Source organism: Eretmochelys imbricata, chromosome 1 (assembly GCF_965152235.1).
Source record: "Eretmochelys imbricata isolate rEreImb1 chromosome 1, rEreImb1.hap1, whole genome shotgun sequence".
NCBI lineage: Eukaryota > Metazoa > Chordata > Testudines > Cheloniidae > Eretmochelys > Eretmochelys imbricata.
Genome location: NC_135572.1, coordinates 61,109,563 through 61,131,361, shown reverse-complemented (window position 1 = coordinate 61,131,361; position 21,799 = coordinate 61,109,563). Strand labels below are relative to the sequence as shown.

Genomic DNA, 21,799 nt, shown 5'->3' with positions numbered 1-21,799 from the left:
GCTCATGCTCAAATAAATTGGTTAGTCTCTAAGGTGCCATAGGTACCTCAGATACTTTTACTGCAAAAACTTAAGTGCAGAGTTTAGGCACCTACAGCATTCGGCGGCAGCTGAGTGGGAGTTTTACGAATACCAGTGGCATCTGATCCCGGGATTTAGGTACCTAAAGTGGAAGTCAGGCATCTAAGCCTCTTGGTGAATCTAGCCCATAGTGAAACACGTCCATGGAGATGTATGTCATGTGACGGTTAGATGTGTGATACTATTGAGCATGAAGGCATGGTGTTCTAGAGCAGACTTCCTGCCAGTTTCCTCTTCAAGGCACTTCTTCAATAACTCACAAATCCTTTTGTCTATTGACAGACCTTCTCGGGTTTTGATGTATTAAATTAACTAAAACGTTTCAAATAAAGTTAAGCCCATCTGTTTCCCTTATCTCTCCCATATCTTTTCTGCCTGTAGTTTCACTCTCAAGTTTCTCTGCAGGAGTCTACTCATTCCCAGCAGCATCCGTACTCCACTCTGGTCTCCCCGAGCACCCTCCCCTTCTCTGCAGCTTCCTACTGTTCTTTATAGGGGAATCAGCTGATCCCTGCTTAGGTGTGCCTATGTAGTAACCAGGACTGGGATAAACCCCGGGCCTCTAGTCCTTAGGGGGAAGGCCACCCTGTTGCACTCAGTCTCTATTACAGATTCATTTCCGACTGGATCAGATTTCTAGTATTCATATGATACCTATTTCTGTCACTGAAGTTTTTTGATTGACGAACCTATGAACCATACACTCAATTACCAACGCAGCAATAATAGACTACAGATATGGTATAAGGGATGTGAATGAGTCCAGGCACCATACTCAGATGAGCATTGATTTCTCTGACTTAACTCTATTATTACGGTTTATCAGCTCTCCTGTAATTTAGGACTGCATTCCACCATCCGCTCACCTGCCATACTTACACTGTCTACCTGCTTCAGCTGAAACCGCCAACTGCCTCCACCCCTGAAGACCCGAGCTGATTGCGTGTGCTGTGTTCTGGAGTTCCAGAAGCCATGAATAAAAATGTGTATTTTTGCCAGTTCTGACCGGGAATTGGTCTTTTCATCCCATGAGAATTTTTGAGATTTTGAAATTTTTCTCCAGCCTAAATTGGGATCAAAAGTTGATATCTTGAAAATTTTTGTGAAATGAAAATCCCCCCGCCCCCCCCCCCCCCCAAAAATCCTGATTAGGTAAATTTAAGTATTTAATTTTGATTTTCACTTTTTTAAAATATATTTTACTATAAATTAACTTACATTTCTAAATGAAAAGTAATTTAGAACCTAAAAAGAACTTTTTATTTCAAGAATTTATTTCAAAAATTTTTCAAAATGGGAAATTCATCTAAATCAACCCTTGTCCGCAAAAAGTTCAGATGTGATTAATTGGCATTTTCAGATGAAAAAACATTTTGTCAAACAATTCCCCACCAGCCTTCATTTTTGCAGCACTTGGGTTAACATTGCTTTTCCATTAAGTGGAACATTAACCCTCACTAAAACCACACCTACTGATTGTTGCTCACATAACAGATATGCATAGATTTCCTGAGATGGTAAGGGACAGTTTACAACTTTATGTCTTGGAGTAATTTTTAGTGTAGCTTTCCCCATTCCTCATGTTTTTATTTCAAAAGGGCTAATCTGGCCCAGAATTTGTAGGGCAGGATGTTAAGAAATTCACATCTTTACGTATTAATGAAGGAAATCTGATATCAACATTTTGGAGAGACACTAAATACAAACCTCAAAATGTCATTTTTAAAGTCCCTTTTTAGAGTATAACCATACTTCAAAGGAAACTTTAAATGAAGTCTTATCCCATACTTGGCCATTTGATCATACTGACTTCTTCACCTGCTCACAGATTTGCTTCCCCATTTCTTTTCCTGTGTGCTACATTGATGTTGTGACTCTAAGTGTTCTAAAGCAGGCTCCATTGTGAACTTGCCCAGTAATGTACAGTAAACTTTTAAATTATAGGTCTGGTTCTGCATCAGCATCCCCAAGCATGGAATCCTGCACCAGCACAGAGTCCCTCTTAGTTCAGCAGACGCCATGTGTGTGCTGTGGTCCATGCTAGCAACTCAGGATGCCGAGTAAGATGTAAGTTTGGCCTGTCGGTTGCTACTGCTAAATCTCTTAGAAAAGCAGACATTAAGAAGCATAAAGGGAGGAGGGCACTTATTATTGCAGCCATATTTCTCAAATACTTCTCTTTTTTTTTTTCTTTTTTTGTATTAGCATATTCTCTCCATTGTTGTTTTCCTGGTGGTAGCCTGTTAGCTTTCAGCTGATCAGCGATGAGTCCCTGCAGTGGACCCATCTGATTAAAGGAAATCCCAAAGGCCAAACTAAACCATGTTGTTATGCTTCAGGTTGTTTATATTCAGGTTAAATTGCTAAACAACTCCCCTAGATAATGTTTACAGATTCTTACCCCCTTCCCACCTCGGGTATTATTACTATTATTATTATCAGTGGGGAAAAAATAACTAGCTGCTCTCCATTTTATATGATGGAAAGAACAATGACTAAAGTCTAATTAAACTCTGCTCTCCACTGTCCTCCATACTAGGCAGCACAATGCTGTTGTTCATGAACAACGCAAGGATGCAATTAGTTTAACAGCTCTTTATTAGGAGTGCAGCAGAACAGAATTAGAACTCAATTTAAAAGTCTCCCTCTAAAATTCATTCAGCCATTAAGGCCACACCATCTTTCAGTTTTTCCATGGCATATAATTGATAAATGATTTCTCCCTCCACACCTCTGCTCTTCATCTTTATTCATGAATCAATTAATCTCCATAGGATACTGTGATCATTTACATACATGGGCAATGTCACCAACTTCTGTCATCTTGTTGAGGAAACAATTTTGCAGCCTATCAAACCAGTGAAATAAAAAACTCTTGAGTATGTCTGAATCAATATGATTCTGTAATCCACTTCTGGCTAAATCTTGATCTTACTGAAGTCAGTTGGACAAGGAATTAGCTTTTACATTGGGTTGTCTGCTCCCAGTACCAAAAGCAGTAGTCAGTCATTAGCAATGTGTCCTTGGAAACAGCCCTTGTAGATGCACTTTTATATTTTCCTTAATTCTTGCTTTTTTCTTAATTTTTGACATTCTGTATTTTTTTAGTTGAAAAAATAAATAGAATAATCATAAATAATAGAATGAGTCACAAATGGGAAAGATCATTTTAAGAAAGGAAAGATCTGTTACATGACTGGGACTTGTGCAGTCATAAGAACATAAGAACGGCCATACTGGGTCAGACCAAAGGTCCATCAAGCCCAGTATCCTGTCCTCTGACAGTGGCCAATGGCAGGTGCCCCAAAGGGAATGAAGAGTCAGGTTATCATCAAGTGATCCATGCCCTGTCACCCAATCCCAGCTTCTGGCAAACAGAGGCTAGGGACACCATTTATGCCCATCCTGGCTAATAGCCATTGGTGGACCTATCTTCCATGAATCTATCTAGCTCCCTTTTAAACCCCATTATAGTATTGGCCTTCGCAACTCCCTCTGGCAAGGAGTTCCAGAGGGTGACAGTGCATTGTGTGAAAAAATACTTTCTTGTGTTTGTTTTAAACCTGCTACCTATTAATTTCATTTGGTGGCCCCTTGTTCTTGTATTACGAGAAGGAGTAAATAACACTTCCTTATTTACTTTCTCTATACCACTCATGATTTTATAGTCATTCTTAGTGGTTGGAGCAGGAATCTGTAGCTAGGAATCAGAGCCAAAGGTCAGTGCCAGGGTCAGAGGGCAGAGCCAAGGGTTAAAGCCGGAGTCAAGAGCCAGGAGTGAGGACCCAGATCAGAACCGGTTTCAGAGCCCATAGTCAAAGTCAGAGATCAGGAATCAGAGATGAGGATCAGAACTGGGTTACCTGGAGTGACTCAAGGCAGGGGCATGGCTGGGTCCATGCAGGATGAGAAACAAGCAGGCTCAGGGGCAGTCACAACTGTGGGCAAATGCTTTGAGCAGCCACTGAACTGCTGCTGCTGCTGGGCTTAAGAGCCGGTCTGGGTCTCCTTCCAACCGATCAGGCACTCGTCAGGTTGCCCAGAGACTGGCTCTGCTGTAGGCCCCAATTCCTGACGAAATCCTTAGGATTCACCTCAGTGTTTCTTCTTTCTAGAAAGCTGTAATTTGAGTGGAGACTTAGCTAAGAAAGGCGGTAAGGTCATTGTTGATGCTGAGACATGGCTCGAGAGTTCCTCAGAAGGAAATATACATTATGGACTAACTTTTTAAAAACAGTCTCCAATTTTCAACAGCAGTTTTGTGCCTGCTGCTGCCAGTAACTGATACCCAGCTGCTACAGCAATGGGCATATTAGAACTGCCATACATATGCAGTGTCTATCTGTCTGATCTTGTATTTAGCTGTGACACTCTTAGTACCTTCCCCAGACCTGAAGAAGAGCTCTGTGTAGCTTAAAAGCTTGTCTCTTTCACCAGCAGAAGTAGGTCCAATAAAAGCTATTACCTCACCCACCTTGTCTCTCTAATATTCTGGAGTCAACACAGCTACAACAACACTGCATAGATATGCGGTAGTCAGGTGGACGAATGAATGCTGGAGGTGCAAATATGAGTATTTGCATAAGTACGTGACCACATCAACCTTTCAAATGGTTAGCTATGTAACTGCCATCAACTGCACCTGCACCTGTTTATATCTCTTGAAGGTACATATTTGGAGGGGAGGTTGGGGCCCCTTTCAGAAGTGTGGATCTATGTTAGCAAGACAGTCTTGCCTTCTAGGATGATAACATTTAAAGGTTTTTAAATATTTAAAATTTCTCCCTGCACCGCTTTTTTTTAAAGTTTGTTTAGATTGGACATTCTTCAGGGCATGGCCTTGTCTTCCTTATGTATGAAAAGTGCCCAGCACACTTTAGTCACAACCACAATCTAAGTAAATAATAATAATATCATCTCACATATAGGATCACAGAGTTACAAAGTTCACACTTTTGCAACAAACTCACACAAGCCTTCTGTATATCCTAGTGTGACCCAGGGAACCTCTTGATGCCAACTGGTTGAGGACATTTGGGGTGAACAGAGATCCCCTGAGTCAGCTATATATACATGTTAGTTCACCAAAGGGTGGCATGAGAGGTCTCTACCGAGGGCCAGTAGCCTGCTGGTCATCATAATCATTGTGAAATATATGTAAAGGTAATATTGAAGAAATTGTGTATTGATACTGAAAATTACGTTCTTAAGGTAAGGCAGGTCACCAGAAGGTGGCATGGCCGTGTGCAGCAGATGCTTATCTCCCTATCTGGTCATTAGGTACTGTCCACAGTGTGGTTTAGCTGCAAACTGAGCCTTATGCTAATCAAAAGATTGCTAAATGGACAACAAAGGAAGCCACAGGAAAACCCAGTCAGCGGAGGGGAGCAGGAAGGAAGGGAGGATGAGGGGGTCCTGTTTATGAAAAATAATAAAGGACTGTCCTGCTATATCTAAGGCACAAGAGACTCCCAGCATCTTTCACCAAGGAGGCAAACTTATCGTATGTCTTGTCTCATGAATGGAAGATCATATCAAGCCTGGCTGTAAATCGCTGGAAGTACCTTGGTTGAGCATTGCTCTATAAGACATGAAAGTATCTAGTTAGGTAAGTCTAGAATGCAAATTATGATTTTATTTTATACGTAGCCATTTGTTTCCAATACTTCTACCTTTGGTCACTTGAATCTCTACACAGTACTTTGTTAAATAATCTTTTACTTGTTTTCCCTAAAAACATATCTAAGTGCTATCTGTCAAGTGGAGCGATGATCTGAGGTCGAACTGGTAAACTGGGGTGTACTGCTTCTTTGGAAGAGGTAATCTGTAAATACCGCATGTGTCCAGTGGATCAGGGGATAGACGCTCCAGGGAGATGCTCGGCGGGCTTGGTGGTTGGTGTGTGCCTACCGCTAACCTGTAGAGAGAGAGTGGGGGCCTGTGTAGGCCTAGAGGAGAGAGCTTGTGTTGCCTGTGGCTGCTGGAGTCAGGGACCTGAGCCACAGCAGACACAGACAAGACTTCCTCACGCTCAGGGCAGGTGGTAGCGAGACAGCTCACAACCCTGGGTGCACCTAGCAAAGTCACATAAGCGACTGATGCAGAATTCTGGGACTTTTGAACATATTTTTGAAAGTTACGGGCTTCCACACATGGAATGAAAGCAAGATATAGCCCATGTTGTACAAATTGTCATAGTCAGCAATAGAGTCACCTTTATTTTGACTATTGCAGCATCTCTTAGAGATGGGCCCAAGCTCAGATCTGGATTCAGATCTGAATTACCCCAAAGTCTGGACACATTAGAAACCAGAATCTAATGTTCTGATTTGGCCCTGACATATGTATGAGCCAGTTGTAAAGTTAATATCTGGATCCAAACTTTACCAAACTTCAGAGCGGGAACAAAATGTTGCAGAAATAGAGTTCTGGTTTGATGTCATTATAATGTAGATATACAAATTGGTACCTCCATAGTAAAACATAGCAAGCATCCATCCAATTTGGTATTCTGTTTCTGAAAGAAGCCAGGACCACATGATTTAAGCAAGGTGTAAAATCCTCATAATGCACCTAATTAATCTCTACTATACCATGGGGGAACATTTCTGTCTTACTCCATCTGGTGATCAGATTATGCCCTGAAGCATGCTGACTGAGCCCTTGTAATTTTCATCCTAGCTAGCGCAACTGCTGATGCTCTATTCTTATTCATATAAACGTCTAAGCCTTTTTGAATCTTTTTAAATTATGATGACTTGTGCACTGAAAATCAATCATGAAACAGTTTACAAAGTCAGCTTGCTTTGGAAGTGAAGACTAAAAGACAGCTGCTGCCTTTTGGGGAGATAGAAAAGTAGGGAGAAAGAGACAGTGAAGAATTCAGAATTTCTGTGCCATGATCAAAATGCCACGGAATGATACCTTTTGTAATGACTAAGAGCATCATTCCATGCCACGTTTACCAGTCCATCAAAGCAAACCTCAAACACCACCTGAGTCCATCAGCAAAAAGCTAGTGAGGTTCCATTTGCTGTATGTGAAGGTGAAAATATTTATATCATTCTACAATAATGTAGCTATTCCAGGTTTATTTTTCACATAAGATTATAAAATGTTAGAGATGAAAGATCTGCTGGGTCATCTAACTATATTTCCCTGACAATGTAGTACTGTAGCTGATTGCACATGGATAGGTGCTAATTTTATCTCCAGGTTTAAATATCCCAAGTGAAGGGTTTCCACTGCTCCCCATGGCAGATGGTTCCACAGTTGCAAGGTTACATACACATATATTTGTGTTAAAACTCCAGATAGATGTATTGCCATCTGGTGGTTAGTTTGCTCTACTGCATTGTTAGTATTGGGAGCATTGAGAGCTGCTAGCAAAGCATTGAGGTATCATAGTGCAGTCCGTGAGTGGCCTTGGCATGCTGTTTGCGCGAGAGAGTAATGTTCTGGGCTCTTCACTAGACCCTGCTGCAACACATCTGCAAACTTAGCTCTTTTTCATAGGAAGCTTTTATTTGGGACTTGCCCTGGTTTTTTTACTAGGTTTGTAAAATACGGTTTAAATAGGTTTGTGTAAGCAGAGAACTCACATGAACATCATTCGGGGATGTATTAGCAGGAGTGTTGTAAGCAAGACACGAAAAGTAATTCTTCCACTCTACTCCACAGTAATTACGCCTCAGCTGGAGTATTGTGTCCAGTTCAGGGCACCACATTTCAGGAAGGATGTGGACGAATGAGAGAAAGTCCAGAGAAGAGCAACAAAAACGATTAAAGGTCTAGAAAACATGACCTATGAGGGAAGATTGAAAAAATGGAGTTTGATTAGTCTGGAGAAGAGAAGACTGAGAGGGGACATAACAGTTTTCCAGTACATAAAAGGTTGTTACAAAGAAGAGGGAGAAAAATTGTTCTTCTTAACCTCTGAGAATAGGACAAGAAGCAATGGGCTTAAATTGCAGAAAGGGTGGTTTAGGTGGGACATTAGGAAAAATTTCCTGTCAGAGTGGTTAAGCACTGGAATAAATTGCCCAGGGAGGTTGTGGAATCTCCATCATTGGAAGTTTTTAAGAGCAGGTTAGACAAACACCTGTCAGGGATGGTCTAGATCAGCATTTCCCAAACTTTTTTGGCCACGGAACACTTTTTAGCCTATTATGGAACACTTATAATATTATTTTGTAGTCGTTTGGTTTTCAAATAAACAATTGCGTTATTTATGTTCAAATATATTTTATTTTATAAAACAAAGCAAAAATACAAATTTAAAATAACCTGAACTAACCATTTCTAACTGGAAAGCGCGTATAAAGTAGTACAAAAATCAAGTGCAAGAGTCAAAATTAAATTCTGGATTCTTTCACTGAACACCTATTCACATCGTGTGGAACACCAGTGTTCCATAGAACACAGTTTGGGAAACGCTGGTCTAGATAATACTTAGGGCTGCCAAGAGTGCAGGGGACTGAACTAGATGACCTCTCAAGGTCCCTTCCAGTCCTATGATTCTACCCTTTAAAAAACAACAAATAGTAGAAAGTATGCAAAAGAACACCCAGTTCCCCCCTGCCACATTATCCTTAGTCACTCACTATTGCCTCACGCCACTCTCTGACTTCCATTAACCACTCAGCCTAAATGTCCCCTTGAATGTGCAAAATATATGCAAAGGTCAAAATAAATAACTAGGAGATGCTAAAATCACATTTCCCAACAATGGATCCATTTCCTGTTCATTATGGGCTGGACTGTGAGTCAGATCTACATGTTAAGGTCTCAGACACGGATGGGCTGATCTAGTGGTTGGAGGAGGAGTCAGGAGCCGGGAAGTGGAGCTGATGGTCAGAACCAGAGTCAGAAGCTGGATACCGGAGCCAAGGGTCGAGCCAGAGTCAGAGCCAGGAATCAGAGCCAAAGGCCAAATGCCAGGGTCAGAATCAGAGTCAGAGAGTTAAGACAACGGTCAGAGCCAGAATAAAAGTCAGAGAACAGAGGCATGGATCAGCATCAGGCCAGGAAGACAGAAACTAGGACTCAGGGTGAGAAGGCAGGGTCTGATGTAGCAGCCAGCCAGAAATTCACCCAGTTGCACCAACAACTTCCTGTGCCTCTTTCTGGCTTACATAGCACAGCCAGACCATTCGGTGGGGTTGGGCACTCCTCCTGTGAGCGGTGCCTCTGGTGGGGCTAGGGTTCCAATAATCACTCAGCTCAGCAGTTACTAGCAAGCTGCCAGAGGGTGGCTAGGATACAAGGGCTGCCTGGAGCCCCAGGTTCAAGACCCATGTATCCTCACATCACCCTTGCCCTAGGACACCTTCGAGGTGCCACTGGACCAGGCTTCTCAGGGTGGCTTTCATGGAAGGTTTTCACGAGTTCTTGGGCAGGGACATTCTCTGCAGGCTCCTAGGAGCATTGTTCAAGCCCGTAGCCTTTCCAATAGATCAAGTACCAACACCTGCCCCTCTTGACTTACAGTTGAGGACATCATACACAATATACTTGTCATGATCCTGGATGTGTAGCAATGGGGAGGAGGTTGGGTTTTATGGGAAAATGAGTCTTTTATACACAGCTTTAGGAGCAACGGATGAAAAAGTGTCTATTCTGAGGGATCAAGGCAGGTGGAGCTCAAAACTGACAGGGTTGATTTGTCTATGGATCCAACAGGGGCTGATGAACAGATGGTGCAGTTTGTGGGTCTGTCCATGTGCAATGTTTAGCTGAGAGACATATCTTCTGCCCTTATGGATTCACATATTGCCTGTAACACTTTTTTGCTTCTTCAAGGTAGTTCTTTAACATTTCTTAGGTCTAATGGATCTATTATATCCAATCTGAGACGGCTGGGATGGAGGAGGTCATGGGGAACTCTGGGTGGAATAGGGGATGGACCCCATAATTTGCAAAGGAAGTGTAAAGATCCATGGATTAGAATCCAACTCTACAGAGCCTGGGCCAATTGACATTCCCACAGTGCCACGAAGAAGCCTTGCAGAGCTGCAGCCAGGGAGCACTTTGGAGAGCAGACGCCACAGGAAGTACCACCCAAGGGACCCAGAGTGACAGTACCTTTCATTTCTCTGATTGGCTGAGCACCCTATTTAACTCTGGAGGGTGCCCCAGGAAGTTGTCTGGGCAACTGCACAGACTTTGGCCTGCTGTGATGTCAGGCTTAACCTCATCTTCTGGTCTCTGATCCCAGCCTGACTCTGATCCTGACTCTTGCCTCGAGACTCTGGCCTGCTACTACTCTGATCTCTGGTCTCCAGCTCTGGCCTGACTCTGATCCCTGACTCTTGCTTACTAAACTTGGCTCTAGCAATTCCTTTGACTCCTGCTCACTGACTACCATCCCTGATGTGTGGTCCCCAGCTCAGCTGTGACTGCGAGGCCAGACCACCTACACCCTGGACCCTTACAGAAAGGGCTTTTCCCAGTAGAGGCATGTTCTGCATTGTTATGTGTGAACTCCACATTAGGGTAACTGTGAGGACCAGTCATTCTGTTGATGATTTATGTAACACCATAGGGACTACTCTAGTATTTGATTTACTCTCTCCAGCGGTCCGTTCACTTGAGGGTAGTAGGCAAAAGAGTAGCAAGAGTGAGGCCCTAATATTTGGAGGGCTTGAGGCCAGAAACAGTGGATTGTGATTGGAAGGGATGTGATCCAGGAGCCCATGAAAGTGGACAACCTGGTTAACCCATAGCTGGGGGCTTCCTTGGAAGAGAGGGCAGGTGGGTGCAGGGAATAAAGTGAGCCATCTTTGTGAAATGATCTGCAGCTGTCAAAATTGTCATATACCCCTTGGACTCAAGTAGCTCCATGATGAAGTATAGAGAAAATGCCCTACAGAATCCAGGGGGAGTTTCTAGAGGGTTGAAAGAATCCGAGGGGTTTACTGCACAGCATCTTGGTGTGGGTGCATACATTGCAGGAGGCAACACATTCCCTTGTCACTGCTCTCATTCAGGGCACCAAAAGGAACAAGATGCTAAATACTGGGTCTTAGAGCGAGTGAAATGCCCCACCCAGGGGGAATTGTGGCACAGTTGCAACTTGTGGAAGTCCAGCGGAAAGGTATATGTATTCCTTTGTGAAAGTTAGTCCATTCCAGGTGTCGTGTGATTCCTAGTTTATAGCTTCATGTTTGTCAGTGGGAGTCCCTGTGATAGCAGCAACCTGGATTAAGACGAGCAAATCGTGGCTGACTATTGCGCCAAGAAAGTTATGGGGCTTAAGGATGCAGGAGTTTTCCTGATTAGGCCTCTTTGGATCAACACAGTACTCCCCTTTATAGGACAGCGTGTCAGCCTTGCTATTCCACGATCCCAGGCAGAAGGAGATAAAGTCAAAATGGAAAAGTATAGAATCCACTGAAGCTGTCACTGGTTGAAGGTTTTGGCAGTGTGTAAGTACTCCAAGTTGTTATCATTGGCATAAACCTGAACTAGATACCAAACTCCTTCAAGGTAGTGATACCACTCCTCAAAGTTTATTTTAATTGCCAGAATTTTTCTCCCCAGGAGTAAGCTTCCTAGAATAGAAGGTGCATAGATGTAGCACCTTCTGGGGACTGTGCCAGTGGGAAAGCACCGCTCTGATGGTCACATTAGAGGCATAAGCTTATGTGGTATCAGGGTGGACCAATACAGGAGCGGGCCTCCAGAGACCAAAGGAACTTGGTGTTCTTATGGAACAGATTGAGAAGGGGTGAGATTTGCACAGTGAACCTTGGAATAAACTATGGTAAAAGTTCACAAAGACCAAGAACCGTTGGTGTTGCACAATTGCGAACCACTTCTTCCTTTTTATAGGTCCATTTTGAAACTCTCTGGAGACAGACTAATCCCCAGAAATTCTATAGAGGCGTGGTCAAAAGCACACTTCTCCAAAGAGGCATATAGGGCACGTTGGCAAAGTCTCTCCAGAAGAGTTCAGACATGTATGGTATATTGCTCAGGACAGTCCAAGAAAACAAGTATATCATCATGACACACTACCACATACTGGTCCAGGATGTCCCGAAATACATGATGAGATTTTGGAATGTGGCAGGGGAGTTCTTTAGACTGAATGGCATTATGAGATACTTGAAATGGCTGTAGCAGTTCCAAAAGGAGGTCTTCCACCCCCTCCCACTCTGATGCATATGAGGTTATACGCTCTCTGGAGGTCCAGTTTCATGAATATTCAAGGAGCCCCCAGATGATCCAACAGTTTGGGGTGCAGGGCTAGAGGGGAATCTATTCCTTATAGTTATCTGGTTCAGGGCTTGGTTATCAAAACAGAGGCAGAAACAACCATCTTTATGTTTGCTTTTGTTTTTTTTAAAAAGAGAACAGATGCCTGGTGAGCAAGGTGGATTGACAAACAAATCCTTTAGCCAAGTTCTCCTGGAGATACCTGCATAGAATGACCAACTCAGGCTCTGACATGGCATAAACATAAACTCAGGCTCTGACATGGAATCATCACCCCTGGTTGCAAGTCACAAAGGCACTTGTGGAGACAGGGAATCAGCATTTTTCTTTTTGAATACATCAGCAAAGTCACGATATTTAAAAGGGAGTTAGGGTGCAGAATCAGCGACAGCCCTGGCAGGCCAGTCACCTCCACTGGAGTCCCACCAAGGACAGGTGCATGCCCCCACACTGGCTTTAACAAGCAATGCTGTTGGCAAAGTTCCTCGGGAAAACTGACCCTTTGTTCCTGCCAATGGACAAGAGGGTTGTGGAGGGTCGGCCAGGAGATGCCTAGGCTCAGGAGTGGATCACATGAAATTGCAGCATTTCCCGGTGCTGAACCTCCAAAGATACAGTTTCTATGGTCACCAGCCCTGAGGATATGTGGCACCCATCAGTTATGTCTCCCAGGTCCAGGGCAGACTGGGTCTATAGGGGGATTCGCAGGTTGCAGGTTATCACCATATCCATACAGTTATCAGCTGCACCTGTGTCAGTGAGGGCCCACTGCACAGGAAGTCATCTGGACTATCCAGGAATATGTAATCAGGTCAGTACTTGAAGGCATAGAGTCAGCTGGTGGGACCCAGGGTGTGTTCTGATCAAGACTGCGGCTGGAGATTTGGTGGTGTGTTGTGATGCCCAAGCCAGCCCTCACTTACCAAGCCTGGGCCGGCTCATTTCCTGTCTCCTTTTAGGCTGGGTTCTGCATAAGGCAGATGGAGAGACCTGGGAAGGAAGGGAGGGAGGGGGCCACTGTCCTCTGCTGCATGGGCCATGCTTTGAACTAGAGTAAATGGTGTATTCTCTGTACCATGAAATCTTTAAATCAAGTTTTGAAGACTTCAGGTAACTCAGCCAGAGATTATAGGCCTATTGCAGGAGTGGGTGGGTGAGGCTCTGTGGCTGCAATGTGCAGGACGTTAGATTAGATGATCATGATGGTCCCTTCTGGCCTAAAAGTCTAGGAGTCTCTGAGATGGGGTGGCCTAGAAGCAAAAGTTGAGGTGTCGTCATTGTTCCTTTCCCTCAGGGGTAAGTTACCAACAAGTCTGGTCTACTGGCATCAGCACAGTGTGCTGAGCAGGGTTTGACAGCAGGGGCCATGGGCTAGGTGGCTGTGACAACCCTCTTTTCCTGCCGCTCACACAAACAATTGTCTATCTAAATAGCAAGGTCAATGAAGGCATCCACACCTGTTGGGTTTCTACTTGGGCCGGCTTGTCCTTAACCTCCTCCTGTAGGCCTCATCGGATTTGTTACAGCTGGGCCACTTTGTTCCACTCAGTGTCTGATAGGAGTTGACAGAAATGCACCATGTAAGAGGCAGCTGTGCCTTGCCCCCACTTGAGTTTCCATAGGGCAGCCTTGGCCTAGGAAGCACGATAGGGGTTGTCAAAGATAGTCAGGCTCGACCCTAGGAACGCATTCCAATTGGCTAATACTGGACTGTCTCCTCTCGTAAATGGAAGGCCTAGGCCAATGCTTCCCCAGTCAACAGGCTAATTACCAGCCCTACCTTGGCCTATTGGAAAAGTAAACTTGCAGGTGAAGTAGGAACAAGAAGCAGCAGTGGTTCATGAAACCTTGGACTCTCTGATGGTTCTGACAGGGGAATCACAGGTCCTGGATCAAAGAGCAATGCTGCAGGCCAGGTCCAAAGTGCAGACTTCTCAGTGCAAAGCTGAAGTACTTGTTCCTGTAACATCTGGTTCTCGGTTGTCAGCTGTGTAATTTGGGCCTGCATCACTTGGTTGTCTGCCTAATGGCAGGCTACCTGCTTTGGTGATTCTGGCACCCATGTAGTGGGGGAGCTCTTCTGCTTGCATCTTTCCCAGCAGAGTCGACCCTGGGAGGCTAGAGGTCCATGCAAACTGTTAGGGATCGGGAGGTAGACAGTCTGACCTAGTGGTCAGAGCAGGAGTCAGGAGCTGGAAAACAGAGCCTAGGGTCAGAACCAGAGGCAGACACCAGATGCCAGAGTCAAGGATCAAGCTGGAATCAGAACCAGGAATCAGAGCCAAAGGTCAGAATTGGAGTCAGAGGCTGAATACCAGGGCCAAGGTTCAGAGCTGGAGTGTAAGAACAGAGGGAGGGATCAAGAACACAGCAAGAAAGCAGGCACCAGGCAGGGAATCAGGGCTTGGGAGTCAGGTGAGAAGGCAGGGTCCAGTGTAGCAGCCAGCCAGGAACTCACCCAGTTGCACAGACAATTTTCTGTGCCTCTTTCTGGCTTAATTAGCACAGCCAGACCCATCAGTGGGAGTGCGCACTCCTCCAGTCAGGACTCCTATGGGTGGTGCCTCTGGTGGGTCTAGGTTCCATTAATCACTCAGACTAGCTGCTACTAGCATGCTGCTGGATGACAGCTGGGCTACCAGGGTTGCCTGTGGACCTGGGTTTGAGAACCGGTGATTCCCCAAATTATGCTTCTGTGCAGAGGAATAAGGGGGTGGGATAAGACCCTCTGTTGACTCCCTGCATGGGAACTAGGGGCCTGAGGCGGGGCTGTGGACCAATACTGTCCTCCCTGCTCAGAAGTGGCTGGGATGATGTCTGTTTTTCATAATGTCAATCATACCTAAACGCTTCATTAAAAAATGTTCTTCTGCTCTACCAACACATCACATGATGGGATATATAATGACGTAATGAAATGTACCTTTCAAAATCTTTACTATACAGTTAGGGCCATATTCTGCAACCCTTACCCACACTGAGTTGCACTTGATTCCATCAGCATTCCCTTTTCAATCAAAAGAACTAAACACAAAGAACCAGATTCTGCTATCCTTTCGCCATGCCTTACCAGGCAAACCATCTCACTTAAGTCACTAGGCCCACTCAGAGAGTAAGGTAGTACTCAATATGAGCAAGGGAGCAGAATCTGGTCAGGAGCAAGTTACTACTCCAGATGAATACCGGTGGCAGAAACTAACCTTTCTAATCAATATTGTACAGCCAACAGCATATTTCCATTACAAAACAAACAAAGAAGTAAAGTTAATGTTGATGGCTAGTGTCCATAAGGTGGGAAGGTACTGAGTGGTGAATTATATAATGTTGTACAAGTCCAGGGTACAAGTCTACATATATTGAGTTCCAAGAGTTTGTTTTAAAATCTGTATGTTTCAGTTGCACAAGCATACAGTACTTATCACACCATTAGCACATACATCACTGAAAGGAAAAGCCTTACATTTTGACTTGTAGAATGTTTTATTTAGAGAGGCTTTTCACATCACTGTATATTTATTCTTCATTAAGGCAATTTCGCAGGGGGAAAGAATGTGCATTAAGGCAAAACTCTCTTCTTTTGCATTTGAACTACAGTAGAATGCACTTAATGAGCATAACCATGAATACCACATGCCAAAGAATAGATTCAGTGCAATGTATTTCATTTATTCTAAACAGATAGGGCTAGATCCCCAGCTAGAATAAACTGACAGAGCTTTGTTGAAGTCAATGGGAGCTATGCTTTTTTACCCCAGTTGAGGAAATGGGCCCCAATTCAGTAAAGCACTTAAACATGTGCCTAATTAAGATATGTACATGCTGAACTGCCTTGCTTAATCAGGACCCTGGCCCCTTGTGTGTTCAGTAGCATACCTTTTATTGTCTGCAAGCCTGTTCGAAGTTGTTAGCAGGGCTGAATTATTGTTTGATAAATAAATCTGTCACTATGTGGCCTTATGTTCACTTCACTCTGGTCCCAGCTGCTACTTGAGTAGACCTCTCCTTAAGTTCTTTAGCACAGAATTCATTTTTAAGGATGTTCTTGCTTCGTAACGTGCTTATTTTTAAAGCATGTCATGAAATAAAAATGAATGATCATCTTGCACAACATGGGCTGTGAAGGTCTCACAGAATTAGGATGCTCTGAGGGCCAGACTTTTATTCAATGATTAATGTTATATTCTGCAAGTAATGCCGCTGATATCACTGGGACTACTCACTGTGTAAAGTACTACTTAGTCTGGATAAGTGCACCACAATAGGGCCCTTAATTAGCACTTGTGTTGCCAGAAGAGTTTCCCAACTAAGTGGATTTTACTATCGCAGAAAAATAAACACTGATAAGGACACTATGCAGTACCTGCATTGGCTTAAGGAAATCTCTTTTGTAGTTCCAGGTACAAGCTGAAGGAAAGCATAGAGTATTTGCCACAAGCATGAACACCCATAACAGAGTTAATGTAATATTTCACAATCCTGAAAAAGCTGTAAACCTGATCCTGCTCCCAAAACAAAAATGCCAGGTGACCTCCAGACAATGACCTTGACAGCCATTAATATCAGCATATGTAAAGCTTGTGTTGTTTGGAAACATATTCAGGAAGCAGAAAAGGCTACATCTAGCAAAGGGGATAATGTGGCAAAGAAATCAAGCAAATTGCTGTTCCATACAGAACATCGTAGATTGCTTTGCTGAATATGCATGTCACCTTTTATATGATTTGGAACCTTGTCTAGCATTCATGCTTTGGAAAGCACCGAGTCTGCATATTTCCTTGATATCTGAGTCTATGAGGAACATTCAGTCTGAGGGAGTCAGGGGGCATATACCAGTCATGAGTATCAGTCTTTTATGGCTTAAACTTTCTTCATTCCTTTTCCCATAAGGCAAGCAAACACAGTCATGACCATTTTGGGTTTTACTTCAACCAGGTCTTCTGGAAGGGCATAGACTCTTGCTCCAATTTTTCTTGCCATGGAGATGGCATATCTACAGTGGAAAAAATTAAAAGAAATGTAAGAAGCAACCTTAGTAATCAATTTGTTTAACAACTTCTTGTGCTTCATACATATAAACAGTAGAATGGAGGCGAGTTCAACAGTGACAGAGAACAGGAGAGTGCACAAGGTTTCAGATGAAAGATCATGAGTTTGGTTTGAACTATATTAAATTTAAGGTGGTGGCAAGATGTCTAGATGCAGATGTTGGAGAGTGAAGCCAAGATTCAAGATTAGACGGAGGGAGACAGACCAGAAGTAGAAAGGTAGATTTGTGAGTAGTTGGCATATGGATAGTAGTAGTTAAAGTTTTGTGAGTTGATGAGTTCACCCAGATATAGGAGTAGAGTGAGAAGAGCAGGGAACAGAGACCTGTAGGACTCACATGGGACATAGCAGAAGGGAGGAGGATGATACATCAGAAGACATGCAAAAAGAATGGCCAGGGAGAACGAGTGTTGGGAAAAGTCTAGGGAGGATAATCTGGGAAGCAGGAGGGAGTGATCTGCAGTGTCAAAAGCAGAAGGAAAGGTCAAAGAAGATGAGAATAGCTTAGGGACCCTGAGATCTGGCCAGGATCAGGTTAGAGACCTTGGTGTGAGCAGTTTCAGTGGAGCAGAGAGGTTGGAAGCCAAACCAGAAGGGACTGAAGATGGAGTTAGAGGTACGTGAGGCAACAACTGCAGAGTATTCAATAAGCTTCTCTCTATCTACGGACTTTTATGGCCCCCCATCACTATCATATCTGAGTGCCTCCAAACACTAGAGAAGAAGTGAATCCATTAGGCAGTAGTTATAGGTGGGGTTAAAGGACAGGAGACAGCAGAGCATACATCTATTGTGAGATGAAGGAGTCAGAGGTGAGGGTGATATTCCTAGAATACTTTTTGGTTCCTGTTTTAAATAAGTACAGTTTATTAATGCTACATAAAGAGAAAAACTGTCAGCCAATCTCTTCCCCGATTTATGTCGGCTGCAATCACTTTGACTTCAGTGAGGCTGCATAGGCAGAATTTGGTCCTTTATTGCCAGCTGGAGTTTTCCTTTGGTGAAGAGACTTGACAGATAGGGGAAGGAAGTGCTGAATTTCAAGTATTTTGTTTTAAAATGGAAATATATCTGTGATTAAGTCCACTCCTGTAGTATAGCAGTTCCCATCCTGAGGCCCATGGGAGCACTGGTGACCTGCAGAGAACAGGCTGGTCAGATGGTGGTGGCTCTCCACTGTCTTTCCAGTCACTTCTACTGGTGTCTAGGCACTTCACCACAAAGAACATAAACCTGTAACTCAGCTGGAAGCAAGAAGGAAGAGCCAGCCTGGCTACCTTTACAGCAGGTGCTGCTACAGAGGAGGGGGATAGCCAACAGGAGTGGCCCTCAGGCCTGGATTCACCAGTGGGACTGAAGCTGCCATCCATCAGAGTGAGAAAGGGCTGGGGCAATATGCTGAAGGAAGCAGAGGAGAACAGAACTAAACAGCAAGGACGCATGTAAAGGAGAAGAGAAGTAGGTAACAGGGAAACATGAACATGAGGAGAGGGGGAGAAAAGGGGCCATGTGAAGAGACACAAGTGTAGGACGCAGTGAAAGGAACAGAACAGCTGGGAGGGGGAGATGAAATACAGATTAAAAACAGACAGTGTGAGTATCTTTTTTTCAAAAAGAACAAACATAGTGTAATGCAACCCCTAGTGTCCCATGGCATGCACATACTTAGCATTATTAAGTTTCTCTTCCTCATTCAAGTCCTCTGTTTTCAGAAGGTCATATTTGATGGAACCTGGCTGAATGGCATCAATGAGATCCAGGACTGGCATGCTTGTGCTGATTTTGCTGTCCTGCACAGAGGGAAAATACAGTTAGACACAAACACAGATTGACAGATGTCCTACAAAGCCATAATCATGGCTCAAGGACAGTGGATGGGTCATTCAAACGACATACTGTTTAGAACTTTGCAACAAGCAGCAGGAATTCTGTCCAGCAGGAGTTGGGCAGAAGAAGAGAAAGGTGAGATGGAGTCAAAAGTAGCTGCAATGGCCACACAATAACCCCGGCATGGTTATCTTGGCATTTCAATATACGTGTCACAATGTTATTGTATCTATAGCAGGGGCGCCAGAATGGGGGGTAAGCCCTCTGCCCTTCATCTTCCCCCTGAGGCCCCGCCCCCAGCTGGCCAGAAGCTGGAGCCTGGCCTGGATAAGAGCTTCCTGGGGAGCCCAGGCAGCTGTGGGGGGAGCCATGGACCCTCCACCTGCCTTGGGTGGAGGGGCCCGAGAGCAGCCCCTGACCCGTGTCCGCCCAGGGCAGATGGAAGGTCCGCAGCTCCCTGCAGCTGCCCCGGTGGCTCTTACTATGGCCTGGCTGCAGCTCTTCAGCCCCCAAGGCCCCACCCCCAGGCCAGCCCATAAGCGGGAGCTGAGTCGGGATAAGAGCCACACAGGCAGCTGTGGGAAGCCGCAGAACCTCCACCAGTCCTGGACAGAGGGCCCAGGGGGAAGGGACATGGATTGGGGGTTGCTCTTGGGCCCCCCCACCTTGGGCAGGTGGAGGGGCCCGGGCTTTCTGACTCAGCTACAGCTTTTGGCTTGGCTGTGGGGGGGCGCGCGGGCTCAGAGGGAAAAGGAGGGGTGGGGCCATGGAGGGTGCGGGGATTTGTCCCCCCGCCACACACACACACTTTTAGGAAGAATCCATCACCCCTGATCTACAGGCAATGATTTTGTGTCACAAAAATTGAATGCCGTGAACAACTATGATGACCACAGAATACCAGGACATTGTGTGAGGTATCATCTTTTATTGGACCAACTTCTGTTGGTGAGAGAGACAAGCTTTTGAGCCACACAGAGCTCTTCTTTAGGTCTGGGAAAGGAACTCCCAGCTTCACCAGGCTGCTCTCCCAGACCTGAAGAAGAGCTCTGTGTGGCTCAAAAGCTCTTCTCTCTCACCAACAGAAGTTGGCCCAATAAAAGATATTTCCTCACCCACCTTGTCTCTGTAATATCCTGGCACTAACATGGCTACAACTGCGCTATATAAGACATTACTGTGCCATTCACTGGCTCACTACCACCCCATTCACTGATGAAGTGACTTTTCAGCTGTGCGAGGCTGACAATAACGGTCAGAGATTAAAACTCTCATTGTCACCTCACTTGGCATAAAGGTCCCTTCAGGATGGATCCAAGCAGGTTATAAGGCTTCAGCTTTTGAATGTCATAAACACAGTAATTTTAAAAAAAGTCTTTTTCTACTTGAACTAGAGATGAGCCTGAACCGAACCCCCAGATCTGAACATCCCTTGAAAATGCAGTGAAAAATAAACAACAGTACACACATGTAACCAGCCGGGGTCCCAAAACAGAGACTTATCATGAAAAACTGTACCTTGAAACTACTGATGACGGAACTTTTTCCAGCTTCAGTCAGTGTTTCGTTTACCCAGTTGACAATGATGTCGTCATTGACTTTCTGTCCACCACCAATATCTTCCAGGATACTCAGCGTGTACCTTAACACAGAGGACAAAATGCTGATTACTACTTCATGCTTTATAAAAAGCTTGACATTGTAGCATAGTGTACCTGTAAAACCTGACTAGGGCCAAATGCTGCAGTCTTCACTCACAACTGATTCTGTTCCCTCATGTTATGTTAACTTATACAAACTACAGGGCTGAGTCTCATTTACACTAAGGCCCCTTAACAGTGCTCCGGCAGCATCAAGGGGCTTCAGAATAGGTACAAATTACATTCACTACCACATTAAGGCCCTTTTATATGGCTTGAGTGGTGCAAAGGGACCGTAGCGTAAAGGAGACTCAGGCCCACAGTATCTAAAAATAATAATAGATGTGTAGACTTTGAGGCCAGAAAGGACCATTGTGATCATCTAGTCTGACTTGCTACATAACACAGGCCGTAGAATCTCACCCTGAGATTCCTGCATCAAGCCAAATGCTTCAGTTTGAGCTAGAGCCTACCTTTTAGAAAGACACCCAGTCTTGACTTACAAACTGTAAGGGATGGAAAATCCACGACATCCCTAAAGGATCTAACAAGGTGTTTCCATAACAGAAAGCAAAGATGAGGACTTCTAACTACTGTTTCAGCCCTTGACCTTCCAATGTTTTCTATCTCTCCTTTCTTGGTGCAAAGACCTGCCTTTTAATTATTGTCTGTGAAGGGTAATGAACACTTATGGTGCGATACAGACAATAGGAATAATAATAATAAGAATGGTATTGATCCTCCTGTTCACTGGTGAGTGCTGGCACTCCATTTCCATGGAATCTCTCCATACCAGAACAGCAGTCTGTATATGTTCAACGAGCGTACCTTCTCATTAACTGCCAGATCAAGGCAAGGGTTAGTGTGCGATTTCCTTCATTGAGATCCTGCCCAGCAATTCCAACGAGGGAAAACTTGGCTTGATTCTTTCCCAGATCCACTGCGTAGTTGCAGTTTTCAAGCTGTTAATGACAGAGTCAATTAGT

General features: G+C 44.4%; 1 protein-coding gene across 1 annotated transcript in view; it reads right to left on the bottom strand.

Annotated features, from left to right (window-relative positions):
* Positions 1-15,761: 15,761 nt before the first annotated feature.
* Positions 15,762-21,799, bottom strand: part of LCP1 (lymphocyte cytosolic protein 1) — a 37,575-nt gene continuing 31,537 nt past the window's right edge. Inside the window, exons 13-16 of the mRNA XM_077811578.1 lie at positions 21,642-21,775; positions 20,692-20,815; positions 19,012-19,136; positions 15,762-17,290 (exon numbers count right to left, since the gene is read on the bottom strand). Of these exons, the coding sequence (XP_077667704.1) occupies positions 17,158-17,290; positions 19,012-19,136; positions 20,692-20,815; positions 21,642-21,775 (516 nt within the window). The 3' untranslated portion in view covers positions 15,762-17,157. The remainder of the gene's footprint in view (positions 17,291-19,011; positions 19,137-20,691; positions 20,816-21,641; positions 21,776-21,799) is intronic.